Source organism: Bipolaris maydis (assembly GCF_028858645.1).
Source record: "Bipolaris maydis strain C4 unplaced genomic scaffold PSV08scaffold_3, whole genome shotgun sequence".
Classification (NCBI taxonomy): domain Eukaryota; kingdom Fungi; phylum Ascomycota; class Dothideomycetes; order Pleosporales; family Pleosporaceae; genus Bipolaris; species Bipolaris maydis.
In genome coordinates, this window is record NW_027093859.1 from 2,694,697 (window position 1) to 2,706,982 (window position 12,286).

The window sequence follows — 12,286 nt, forward strand, 5'->3', positions numbered from 1 at the left end:
GCTGCGCCATACCATGCCTGGAGGCTGTGCACTAATAGTATTCGGCGTCGCGTCACCCCTTTTGGCCTCTCTGGCACGACTTCTTGGGCGTTTGAGCTTGTCAAACTCCGGGTCTAGCGGCATGTTGAGCGTTTTTTCTTCTGCGGAGATGAGACATTACGTACCCATGTCCATATGTATTCGGGCGCAGTATTGGCTTGCGTGGCTGCATATGTTCATGTCTTTGCTACTATGATTAAATCGAGACTCGGGGTAGAGAGGGATCACAAATATAGGTCCACCATGATCATCATCATGCTTGGCATCGTACGTTGTTATTTCGTGACAAGGGGAAGACAATATCCTGTAGATAGTGGCTACAGGCATGTCAAGTGTATACATATCTTGAAGACGACCCAGCCAACACCGCCTGCCGCTTTTCCAAGGCATTCGCAATGACGGGTTTGCAAAGTCAAAAAGTGGCCTGAACGGGGCACAGTTGCTGCTTAGTGCACCATGACATCTGCGCCATGCTGTTGTTGTGCAGCACCGCCAGACTGTTGGCCGGTTGCCTTGTCACCGCTGGCAGCACTTGGCTCGGCCTCATCCATTTCCATGTCGTCGTCTCCGCCCTCCTCGCCCTCTTCCTCCTCGTCATCTTCCGAGTCTTCAATGTCAATCTCCTCGCTACCAGCCTCAGACTCGGCGTCGTCGTCGTTGACAGGGCCGGCAGTGTCCTCAGCACCTGCCATGGCAGCATCCTCACCCTCGGCAGCGGCACCCTCAACACCCTCGTCCTCCTCCTCTTCCTCCTCCTCGATACCGTACTGGTCTCCGTCGGCAGTGAGGTCGGCCTCTGGCTGCTCAGGGGGGAACTCGGGTGGCGCAGACTCTTCAGAGTCCCTGGTGGGGTTAGCGGCATTGAAGAGTGCTTGTACGGGTGCCTAGACATACCATTTGATGGCAAAGCGGGTGACTCGTGGCTTCTCGGCAAGAATTTGCCTCTGTACCTTCTCGATGACAGGCTTGGTGGGAGGGTCTAAGGCGAGCGCCTCATCTGTGTACTCGTTGTTCACGTAGTATCCGACACGGACGAACTCGCGCTCATCGTAGCTGCAGCTGAGCAGAATAACGGTGACGCCAATGATTTCGCTGTTGGGAATGCGCGATAGATCCGGGGGATCGGCGCGGAATTGGAACTTGTTGACACCGACTGGCAGAGGCCCAACAAGGACCGAGTCGAGTTCCTGGTCATACTCGTTTCTGGCACCCGTTAGACGCGGTCAGGACAATGGGCGGGGGCGGCTGATGGACTCACGAGGTCGCGGAGCCAACATAGGTCAGCTTCCATTCAAGGTCTGTGAATGCGTGTTAGCAGGGGCAATGGACACGCTGGACGAGGGCACTCACCTTTTTGTAGTTGCTCGAGGCATTCGAATGTGATTTCAAACTCGTAGGGCTCGTCGAAGCGCGCGGGGTTGTTCTTGACCTCGACGCCGAGAAGCGAGACGACAGACATGTTGGGGCTGGACGCGGTGGACTAGGTAGGGGGCAGGGTGAGAAGACGAGGGAAGAGGGAGAGTGCAGAGGCAATTGAATTGGCGGGTGTCAGGCGTGTGTGCGTTGGTGAAGGTGGTAGTGGGGGGCAGTCCACAAAAGAGACAACGAGAAAAGGTGTTTGTTATGGAAGCGGTGAGGACGTGCGTTGGAAAGATCGCGGCGGCAACCATCCAGTGGGGATCAAAGGCCGCCCTGTCGCGAGTCGCGTGGGCTCGAGAAACGTGACTGGGCGTTTTGGTGTTCGCGTCTGGTGTAACTTTTGCTGCCATCCATTGTTGCCCATGACCGGCATGGTCAGGAACCGCTCGCCGTACAGTGCCAGGGCAAAGACAGCCTCCTCATGTCGTGACACTCTGTCTGACCGTGTATATATGTATGTATACATCATCGTGGCCCAGGTCCAGTCCATCGGCATTAGCCTCAGCAGGCTCAGGAACGCCACAACCACGACCCAACCAATTCCTCCAAGACACTACATGCACATGCTTAGTACTTATGCTTACAGAATCCAACGGCTGCCTGCTGGAGTCGGTCCGGATAGATCGCCAGCACCAGAGCCATGCGTTCTCCTGATATGGTTCTCACTCGCCATGTATATACGAAACGGACCACCATGATGCCCACCCTCGATGAACAAGGCGCTCCCAGCTGTCTGCTTGGTACAGCTGGTCGGGAAACTTTGTCCACGCTCGCACAAGCCATCAACATGGCAATACCACAACAGACGACTTGGCCAAACAAGTAACTGGACTAGATGACGCTGACGAACATTGATTTCTGTGTACTACTAGTAGCAGTCGTTGATGGTTCCGGGAAGCCGGCGTGGGGCGGCTGACGGCCTGGTGCACCCGCCGAGAGGATTTCCGCGTCTCGCCTGGTCGGAGGGAGTTTGGGGAGGCCCTAGTTAGGACAAGGTCATGAGGGGGTCCTCGTCCTTGTCGGTGCGTCCCAGGCAACTCCCTCCTTTGCATCAGTTCTGCTGCCGTCTGGAGCCGCGATCCCCTAGATGTACTACCTACCATCTGCATCATCCTCTCCACCATCTCGACAGTAGCCCTCCTGCAGCCGTCAGAAAACGTAAAGACGACTGGCAGCTAATGTACGCAACGTTCGCTTCCCGCTTAGTCGGTTCTTTTCCCCGTCGCTGATTTGCTCCCCAGCCATTCTGGTTCGCATCTTACGTCCGTAAGGCTTTCTACCCTACCCTACCTACCTGCACCACGGTCCCACAACCATCTCAACCCGTCATGTCCAGCGCGTCCCTGCCAAGCTTGGACGGCACGCAGTGGCCTAGTCAACTGCCTGGCTTTGAACGCAAGACAGCTCAAGCTCAACCGCGCGTTCGCCGCCGCAATCGGTTGATCACTTCGTGTCTTGAATGCCGAAGAAGAAAACTAAAGTGTGACAAAGCCCAACCATGCACACACTGTACCAAGAACTCTCGGGCATGCGTCTTCATTGCCCAAGGCCTAGATCCAGATGCGCAAGCAAAGCTCGCAGAGGTCAAGGAGCAGATGGGCATGCTGGAGAGAAGTCTCGAAGAGGGTGTCGTTCGTAAGACAGACTCAAACAACAGAGGCCCTTATGATTTCTCCAGGCTGAGCGCACTCCCCGGTCAAATCCACCAAAGTGACCAGGAAGAAGATGAGGACACCAAGGACCTTCGTCCAACCGGTTTTGTTACCGAAGACGCTACCTATTACGAAGACGAAGATGATACCAACGATGACATAGTCGATCTCGGCTTCCGCATGGGTAAGATTCGAATAACAGAGCGTATTGGAGGTCTCGTGCGTCCAAAGTTCTCGGACGAAGTAAGTTTCCGCATCCCTCGGACCGCTTATCATCAATTGACATATTTGTTTTCCAGCTGGCCCAGCACATAAAAGAAATGCCCCTACGCGAAACGCCCTCCCAGCCAACTATCGAGGAAGATCCCACTTGGTTAGCACCAAGTAAGGACTATGTCGCCCCATCATCCAACTTCATGCTGGCTTCCGGGCTCGATAACGCATCACTCGTGTCCTATCTGCCAGCACGGTTCATTGTCGATAAACTTATCGCACATTACTGGGTCGCCGTGCATGTCGTTGCTCGAGTGGTCCATCGCCCCTCGTTCGAGAGGCAATATCAGAACTTCTGGATCAGAGTCAACATGGGCATGGAGCCTCGCTCTTCCTTCCAGGCGGTTCTCTTTGCAGCTATGCTGAGTTCAGTCGTTTCTATGAGTGAAGAGAAAGTGCAGGCTGAATACCAGGTTGACAAACCAACCCTGGTGAATAGCTTCCGTGAAGGAGCAGAGGCAGCTCTCGCCAAAGCCAACTTCTTGCGCACTACCAAGCTGGAAACGATTCAAGCTTTTGTCATGTATCTGGTATGTCATATCCTTTTACATCAGACCCTAAACAGATGCTGTATCGAATTTCCCACATATTCACGGTGTTTTGCGCAATAGTAGCACAAAGCTAATCTAGCGATTTCAGATCCCCTTGTGCCGTACTGAAGTGTCCCGCGCTCATTCTGCGCTGACGGGATCCTTGATCCGCCTTGCCGAATGCATGGGGCTCCATCGGGACCCTACCTCATACAGTAGCTCGCCAATCGAGATCCAAGTCCGGCGCCTTGTATGGTATCAGATCTGCTTCCTAGATCTCCGTACTTGCGAAGCTGTGGGTCCCCGACCGCAGATCCGTCTGGGTGATTATGACACGCGCTTCCCTCTTAACATTGATGATGATGACCTCGATCGCGCTGAGCGCGGTGAGCCCGGCATAGATGTCAGCAAAGACTCGGTTCGTTTCACAGACATGACCATAAGTCGTATGCGCTTCGAAGCATACGAAATGCATCGCTATCTCTGGAATGAACGCCCAAAATTAGACCAGAAGCGCACGGGCGGCAAGAACGACGTAACCATCACATCCATTCTATCGCGTGTTCAGTCATTCCTGGCAACCATGGAGAAGAAGTACGTGCCGATGCTTAGCAAGTCGAACGCATTGCACGTCCTGGCTTCCGAGCTCCACGGTATTGTCTCGAATCGATTGTACGTCTCCATATTACAAAAGTACATTTCTAGTGTTCGCAGTAGAATGCCTGAGCGCTTGCGACAGCTTGTCATGAGCGCTGCGACGCTGATCCTGGAGCATGGCATGGCGATTGAGCAGCATCCCATCTTGTCTCGATGGTCATGGATTGTTGGTGCTCTCCACCAGCATCACTGCGCACTTCTCCTTATCAGTGAAGTGAACATGTCTAAGCCTGACCCTGTCATAGAGCAACGGATCTGGAGATGTCTAGATTACTCGCTCGATCTCCCTCCAGGACTATCCAACGAGGAAAAGACGAAATCAGTATTGGCAGAGCTGGTTGGCAAAACTAAGAAATACTCTGATCTGAAACGAGTTCGCGCCCCGAACAATGCACCAAGTGTGCCAAATGCGCCACCACAATCTAGACAACAACCCCAAGAAGATCAGGTACAGCGTCAGGAAATTTCACCACCACCCGTGGCCAGTGCTGGTCCTCCGCCACATAGCATGGCAGAGGGATTACCCGCACAACTACCTGTGCAACCAGCGCGGCCACCTACTTTACAACATGGTTCTTCACTAGGTCCTAGGGTAAACAATTTTCCCGGTGCCATCCCAAGCGTGGATTGGGGCACCATCGATCTTCCAGCATCAGTCCCGGTTGCGCAGCCGCCAGTATACAACGACTACGTCCCTAACCCTGTTGGCGCGTATCCTCCCAGTATGGACCACTACAGTGGAGCCAACAACAGCAGTCCAAACTCTGCAATATACGGCACGACTCCTCAGTCGTCAAGTAGCAACCCCATGGATGCCATCAATGAAATTGACTGGGTAAGTCGATTCGCTCAACCGTGATGATTCAGTACTGATACAGAAAGCAGAACGATGTCGAGAAAATGTTTGGTAGTGCGCAAATGGACGTGGGAAACATGCTCATTCCGCCATATACCTTTCCGCAATTCTCGGTTTCAGACTTGCAGTGGCCTGAGCAGTATGGCTTGCAATAGACATGGGCTTGAATGCTGGATGGTGAAGAATTTACAGGTTGTGGACTCTTAATATCTTTTTTTTGGTTGAAAGAATTTTATGTTTTCATTTCGTTTAATACCATTGATGCGAAATTATCCCTAGTTTTTGAACAATCGTCCATTGTGTATCTCGGAAGATGGCAGAGACCACATAGCTGGAGTTGTAGTGCGAGCTAGAGGTGCAGTACAAGGCGGCTATCGCCCTTTAGGGAAGGCGCTGCCAAGGCTCGCTTGTCGCCGCAGGACCACCAATATTGTCGTCCCCCACCACGAGTTTCTGCCTCTTACGAACTTTCCAAAATATCCACGGCAGTCATTCTTTACTACCAGAACCGATTGACCACCTCAAGCACTAGCCATGCGTGAGTATCATCCTTCTGGTCGGCTTTTACAAAGATGAGCGAAGTCTCTGTGTGGCTAGGACACCGAATTGAGTGTGCGCCTGGCGACAAGAGATTTTGCCATGTTTGACAGCCAGGCTTTTCTATACGGTCATGCGCTTACATACCCAAAGCTCCCAAGTTCGATCCCTCCGAGGTGAAGGTCATTCACCTCCGTGCGACCGGTGGTGAAGTCGGTGCCTCATCCGCGCTCGCTCCCAAGATTGGTCCTCTCGGTCTCTCCCCCAAGAGTATGTATCCAACGCTCCGACGCAGACACCGCCGAAAAACAAGTCTAACAAGGCCATAGAGGTCGGTGAAGATATCGCCAAGGCCACTGGTGACTGGAAGGGTCTCCGTGTCACCGTCAAGTTGACCATCCAAAACCGTCAAGCCGCCGTCTCCGTCGTTCCCTCCGCTTCTTCCCTCGTCATCAAGGCCCTCAAGGAGCCTCCCCGAGACCGTAAGAAGGAGAAGAACATCAAGCACACCAAGAGCATTCCTCTTGATGAGATCATCAACATTGCCCGTACCATGCGCTTCAAGTCCATGGCCAAGGACCTGAAGGGTACCACCCTTGAGATTCTCGGAACCGCCTTCAGCACTGGCTGCAAGGTTGACGGCCGCAGCCCCAAGGATGTCTCTGACGACATCAGGGCCGGCGAGATTGAGAGTAAGTTGTGGTCCAGATGGGGTTGAAAAGACATGGGCAGCTAACAAGATGCAGTTCCTGAGGAGTAAATGCTAGCACAATGTGCTTGAGGATTACGACGAATGACATATGCCATAGAGGGCGCTACATAGCTGAATGAGGATCATGTTTCCAACCTCGAGGTTGCCGTTTCGGAACCGGGGGAGTTTGCACAGCTACGGCGTTTGGGATATTTGATACCATACTATAAAAGTGACTCTGGCATAGGGCAATGATACAATGCGTCTTGCCACATGTGAATTAGGATCTCGATGCAGACTGTGATGCTTGTTCGTGGGGCCAGGGCTTCAATGAGTAGTGTGATGCGCCGATAGCCGGCACTATGTGGAATAGTTCAGCATTGGCCGCCATGTCGATGGACGTGCAATTGCCATGGAGCAATGGCCAAAATGATTGGTGAGAAGGCTTGTACGTAGATGTCATTGTGCTTACTAGGATGTAGACAGTAAAAGGAGTGGTCCGGGTTTTGCTGACATGAAGGATCCGAGCTCGGTATGGTGGCATGCTCGGCACTCGCGCTGTAAAGTCCGGGATTGCGCGTCACCAGTAGCCTGTCGACGTGAATCTCACAAGCAGCGGCGCGGTAATGTCAGTGCCTTGCAAACGCCCATCCAGCCATGCGTCGACGGCAATCAGACGAGCTTCTGCGACTTGAAAAGAAGCTGGCATGGCCGTCATTCCGCATGCGCCGTCAGTACGTGTACTACCTCATCGGCTTTGTATTCGCATGTTGGTTGCTGTACCCAACCCACAAGCCCGTACCCGAGCCGGTTGGTGTCTTCAAGATCAACTGGTCAAGCTATGCGTACAGCGTCTATGCGACGGATAGCGCATCGCTCTGTCACGCCGTGATGGTGCTGGATGCGCTTGCTCGGTTTGGTAGCAAGGCGGATCGTGTTCTCTTTTACCCCGAGCATTGGGACACGACTGTAGAGAGCTCCAGAGACCGAGACAGTCAGCTGCTCAACTTGGCACGCGATGTCTACAAAGCCAGGCTGTATCCTGTCAAACCGCTTCAGGTCGCCGGTCGAACAGAGAGTATGTTGTCAGGCCTGCTAAAGCCCGACACTACAGGTACATGGCTAACGCTACTACAGCTGAGTGGCTGTGGGATGAAACAGTTACCAAGCTAATGGCTTTTTCTCTCGAGTACTACGACCGTGTCATCTCTCTGGATTCGGACATTACACTTCTCGGCTCTCTCGATGAGCTCTTTCTTCTTCCTCGTACGCCAATAGCCATGCCGCGTGCATACTGGACCGACAGCAAGCCCTGGCCATTGTCAACGAAGCTCATGGTGATTGAGCCCAATGCGGAACAGCTGGAGAAATTCAAAATACTCATGGAAGGCGGTGGTGACAGCATGCTGGTCAGGATGCATCGGTACGACATGGAGATTCTGAACGAACGATATGAGGAGAGTGCGTTGGTTTTGCCACACCGCCCGTATGCTCTTCGCACGGCAGAGTTCCGGAAGCACGAGCACGCAGAGTACTTGGGTGACGCCGATGAAAAATGGGATGCCGAGAAAGTTTACAAAGAAGCCAAGGTCATTCACTTCAGCGACCATCCGTTGCCACCGCCATGGTTCACATGGCCTGGCGGCAGTGTCTCGGAGATGCAGCCCGATTGCGTGGGAAAGGGCGAGGGCAGCTGCGCTGAAAGACGAATATGGATGAGTTTGTACCAAGACTTTCGGAAGCGTCGCAAGGACGTGTGCAAATTACTGAGCGTTCCGGCGGCGCCGTGGGCTTTACTTAAGCAGCAGGCAGGACTCGATGCGACAAGTACCGAGCATGTTGCGCCTCAAGCATCGAGCTGAATGGCTGCACTTGGGATGATGCAATAGTACTTGAGCGTAAGGGCTCCGTGGTGTTCCGGTCGTGTAATTGGACTCAGCCCACATAGTAAGCAGGCATAGACGAAGGTAAGTTAGCAAAGATGAAAACAAATGCCACGGACGCGGAGAGCCAATCAGATGAAGTATGAGGATATTTCTTACAGCATAGATGAACGGCACTGGTGAGACGAATACTCAATCGAGTCAGCTAGGCGGTATACACACAGCTACTCGCATCTAATAATAGCGGCGTGGATGAATTTCTTTGAACTTTATGCATGGCAGTGTGAGTGCGTCGTCTTGGACTGACGGGCCGACTGCTTGGTTTTCCCAAGACCCATGGCTTGTATGAAACGGCAGACTGAACCATGCTCACCAGCCCAACAGACCTTGGGCCATGATGTGGTGACACACAGTACCCGCGTCATCTCTTTGTTCGTACCGCGCGCCTGGGCGTTTGCTGCATACCAAGGCACCGCGGGATCGCATCTGCTGGTGGGTTGTTTTCACAACGCATCTTTTGTCGACTACTGTGTAGGTGCATACAAAGAGCAGCACGTGACGTTAGTCTGCCTGCACCCCACCACGCGCTATGAAGGAAGGTCCTGCAAGGCATAGGAAGCATGGCCAGTCCAACGCTCACGGCAGTCGATATGCGCGCACAGCCCAAGACGGGCGGCACGGGCATCTTACTTGACGCTTTCTTTGGCCAGGATGGCAGCAGAATCTCCGAAGTAACATGGCATTGTCCATTCGCCTGCGTCATGCGCCCCGGCCAGGTTGAAATCCTACGCGAAAGCTCACAACACACGGCCTGCGACGTGCACGCTCACCTCAGAAGGTTAAAGGGACCTCTGCTGGTACGGCCAATCATCCAGACAAAGGCTGGTGGGCGTGGGGCATGTTTACACAAGGTAGGCTGGCGGCGAGCTCGGCGTGCCAGCCGTTTGTTCTAGCGGCAGAGGGCGATCTGCAGTCGGGTGGCGGGGGGTGATCATGTTCCCCAAGCCCCCAGCAAGCCAGCAGTCAGCTCCTCGCCATGCCAGGACTGCCATGTCTCAGATATCAGAGGATGCGGAGAAGGAGTGTGGCATTGCAGGGACACTACCAGTAGCGTGCTATCCGACATGACGAGCAACGATAGGGTTGCAGCACCAGGACAGCCACCAGGCACGCGGTACGGCGCGAAAGGGGGGCGAGTATGCGTGTGGGTTGCAGTCGAGAGGCTTGGGTGTGGGTTACGCTATGCAGCAAGGCTGAGTGACCGACTGGCTAGCACGGATTCAGGGGGGGGCGCTCCCGATGGCGCTTCATGCACGCTGTGATCTGTGTCGACCTTGACAGTCGAGGTGAATGGACTGGCATGACTAGCCTAATACCCCAGCTGGGCGCCGTGAAAGGTTGGCCTTAGTCAATGCTGCAGACATTGAAATAGGGCCCCTTCCTCTCCACCTCTCCACCGTCGCAGTATATAACAATCCCGCGGCTGTGCACATTCATTCCTTTTTTTTTTTTTTAGCTTGTTACATACTCGTCGACGAAGTGCCTGGATTCCTGACCTCACTTTGTTGCTGTGTGTACTTGGTCCTTCAGCGTAGTCCCTTTTTCTTCGTCGGTACATCGTCGACAACAACAACAACAATGCGCGACCTCACCTTGGCCTCAGTTCTGACGGCCTCAGCCCTGCTCGCCCGACGAACTGGAGCCGTTGCTGTCAACCCTCTCCCCAAGCCTGCCAGCATTACCTGGGGCGACTCAGGATGCTTTGCCGTCGGATCAATCACTCTGGATGGCCCCGACAACAAGGTGCTTTCTGATGCATTCAGCCGGATGACAAAGACCGTCACCGACCTCAAGTGGATTCCTGCGGGTATCGAGGCCCCAGTCAGGGAGTTTGAACCTTTCCCCAAGAGTGGGTCCAAGAAGAAAAAGAGGAGGAGGAATACTCCTACTGTCTCTGCTGGAAACTGCACCGGCACTATTAGCACAGTCAAGGTCGACATTGCCGACACCAATGCTCAGCTCCAACATGGCGTCGACGAGTCGTACAAGCTTGAGCTTGCCGCTGGATCAAGCAGCGTTCACATCACTGCTGGCACTGTCTACGGTGCTCTTCACGCCCTGACCACCATGCAGCAAATCGTCATCAACGACGGCTCAGGCAAGTTGATCATCGAGCAGCCCGTCTCCATTGACGACAAGCCTCTCTATCCTGTCCGCGGTATCATGATTGACTCTGGCCGCAACTACATCTCCAAGGCCAAGATCCTCGAGCAGATTGACGGAATGGCGCTTTCCAAGCTCAACGTCCTTCACTGGCACATGGTCGACACGCAGTCATGGCCCGTTGAGATCAAAGCCTACCCGGACATGACAAAGGACGCCTACTCGGCCAACGAGGTCTACTCTCAATCCGTTCTCAAGGAAATCATCGAGTACGCCGGTGCGCGTGGCGTGCGCGTCATCCCGGAAATCGACATGCCGGGCCACGCCAGCTCTGGCTGGGAGGAAATCGACAAGGAAATCCTAACCTGCGAAGACAGCTGGTGGTCCAACGACGACTGGCCACTCCACACGGCCGTGCAGCCTAACCCGGGTCAGCTCGACATTCTCAACAACAAGACATACGAAGTCACCGGCAAGGTGTACAAGGAACTCGCCACCATCTTCCCCGACAACTGGTTCCACATTGGCGGCGACGAGCTCTTCATGAACTGCAACAACTTCTCCGCTCTCGCCCGCGACTTCTTCGCCACGGGCAAGACAATGGGCGACCTCTACCAAGTCTGGGTCGACCGCGCAATCCCCAACTTCCGCTCCCAAGCCAACAAGACGTTTGTCATGTGGGAAGACGTCAAGATCTCAGCCGACGTCGCCGCCACAGGCAACGTGCCCAAGGACATTGTCCTCCAGGCCTGGAACAACGGCCTCGACCACATCTCCAACCTCACCTCGCAGGGCTACCGCGTCATCGTCTCGAGCTCCGACTTCATGTACCTCGACTGCGGCTACGGCGGCTACGTCAGCAACGATCCCCGCTACAACGTCATGGTCAACCCCAACGCCGCCGACGGCGCCGCAAACTTCAACTGGGGCGGCAACGGCGGCTCCTGGTGCGCCCCCTACAAGACCTGGCAGCGCATCTACGACTACGACTTCACCCAGGGCCTCTCCGCCACCCAGAAATCCCTCGTCCAGGGCGCCATTGCGCCCCTCTTTGGCGAACAGGTCGATTCCCTCGTCATCTCCCAGAAAATCTGGCCCCGTGCTGCCGCCCTCGCTGAGCTCGTCTGGTCCGGCAACAGGGATCAAGACGGCAAGAAGAGAACTACCGAATTGACTCAGCGTATCCTCAACTTTAGAGAGTACCTCGTCGCCAATGGCGTCCAGGCTACCATTCTCATGCCAAAGTATTGTATGCAGAATCCTCATACTTGCGATTTGTATCTCAATCAGACCGTTATTTCCTAAGACTGATCATGGTTTCTTTTGGGGAGCGAGGCGGGGGGGGGGGGGGGGGGCGACAAGTGCGAGATATATATGTGGGGGGGGGTATTATAAACATTTTTGATCTGATGTGTGAACTTTTATGCTGAGTTTGGGAAACAAAGTTGCTATTATGTGAATGATGGCCCCCTTTTTTTTTATGTATTTATTTTATCTTAACTTATTTACTTTCTGACATGTCTCTTCTCTGCTGAAGTATAGGGTTCATGTTCATGTCCTTTCTCTGTGTTTGTTTGTTCATTCAT

The 12,286-nt window shown here is 53.9% G+C and overlaps 5 protein-coding genes across 5 annotated transcripts; 3 read left to right on the forward strand and 2 right to left on the reverse strand.

Moving 5' to 3' along the window:
- Positions 1-276: 276 nt before the first annotated feature.
- Positions 277-1,676, reverse strand: PSV08DRAFT_278866 (ASF1 like histone chaperone-domain-containing protein). The gene is made up of 4 exons (XM_014219874.1): positions 1,390-1,676; positions 1,298-1,337; positions 934-1,242; positions 277-882 (listed from the first exon to the last, which is right to left on the reverse strand). Exons 1-4 carry the CDS (start codon positions 1,496-1,498, stop codon positions 486-488), a joined length of 855 nt encoding a protein of 284 aa, XP_014075349.1. The 5' UTR covers positions 1,499-1,676; the 3' UTR covers positions 277-485.
- PSV08DRAFT_278880 (uncharacterized protein) lies at positions 1,582-1,808 on the reverse strand (the record flags this gene model as incomplete). Its single annotated transcript, XM_066092541.1, has 1 exon — positions 1,582-1,808. A coding segment is annotated over one exon (227 nt), but the record flags the coding sequence as incomplete, so codon positions are not given.
- A 978-nt stretch (positions 1,809-2,786) lies between these two features.
- Positions 2,787-6,723, forward strand: PSV08DRAFT_369334 (uncharacterized protein; the record flags this gene model as incomplete). The annotated part of the gene is made up of 7 exons (XM_066093158.1): positions 2,787-3,353; positions 3,410-3,913; positions 4,023-5,405; positions 5,456-5,494; positions 6,125-6,233; positions 6,293-6,655; positions 6,710-6,723. 7 exons carry the CDS (start codon positions 2,787-2,789, stop codon positions 6,721-6,723), a joined length of 2,979 nt encoding a protein of 992 aa, XP_065949648.1.
- Positions 6,724-7,295: 572 nt separating this feature from the next.
- Positions 7,296-8,791, forward strand: PSV08DRAFT_278902 (glycosyltransferase). The gene is made up of 2 exons (XM_014219872.2): positions 7,296-7,732; positions 7,792-8,791. Exons 1-2 carry the CDS (start codon positions 7,312-7,314, stop codon positions 8,514-8,516), a joined length of 1,146 nt encoding a protein of 381 aa, XP_014075347.1. The 5' UTR covers positions 7,296-7,311; the 3' UTR covers positions 8,517-8,791.
- Positions 8,792-10,175: 1,384 nt separating this feature from the next.
- On the forward strand, positions 10,176-12,005 carry PSV08DRAFT_245198 (glycoside hydrolase; the record flags this gene model as incomplete). The annotated part of the gene is made up of 1 exon (XM_014219871.1): positions 10,176-12,005. One exon carries the CDS (start codon positions 10,176-10,178, stop codon positions 12,003-12,005), a length of 1,830 nt encoding a protein of 609 aa, XP_014075346.1.
- Positions 12,006-12,286: the final 281 nt, after the last annotated feature.

Excerpts from the sequence above, each read along its gene's own strand:
- PSV08DRAFT_278866 (XM_014219874.1), bottom strand. The coding sequence starts at position 1,498 with ATGTCTGTCGTCTCGCTTCTCGGCGTCGAGGTCAAGAACAACCCCGCG. Across the intron at positions 1,338-1,389 it reads CCTCGAGCAACTACAAAAAG|ACCTTGAATGGAAGCTGACC; the intron begins GTGAGTGCCCTC and ends ACGCATTCACAG. Across the intron at positions 883-933 it reads ACCCGCTTTGCCATCAAATG|GGACTCTGAAGAGTCTGCGC; the intron begins GTATGTCTAGGC and ends TAACCCCACCAG.
- PSV08DRAFT_278902 (XM_014219872.2), top strand. The coding sequence starts at position 7,312 with ATGCGTCGACGGCAATCAGACGAGCTTCTGCGACTTGAAAAGAAGCTG. Across the intron at positions 7,733-7,791 it reads GGTCGCCGGTCGAACAGAGA|CTGAGTGGCTGTGGGATGAA; the intron begins GTATGTTGTCAG and ends ACGCTACTACAG.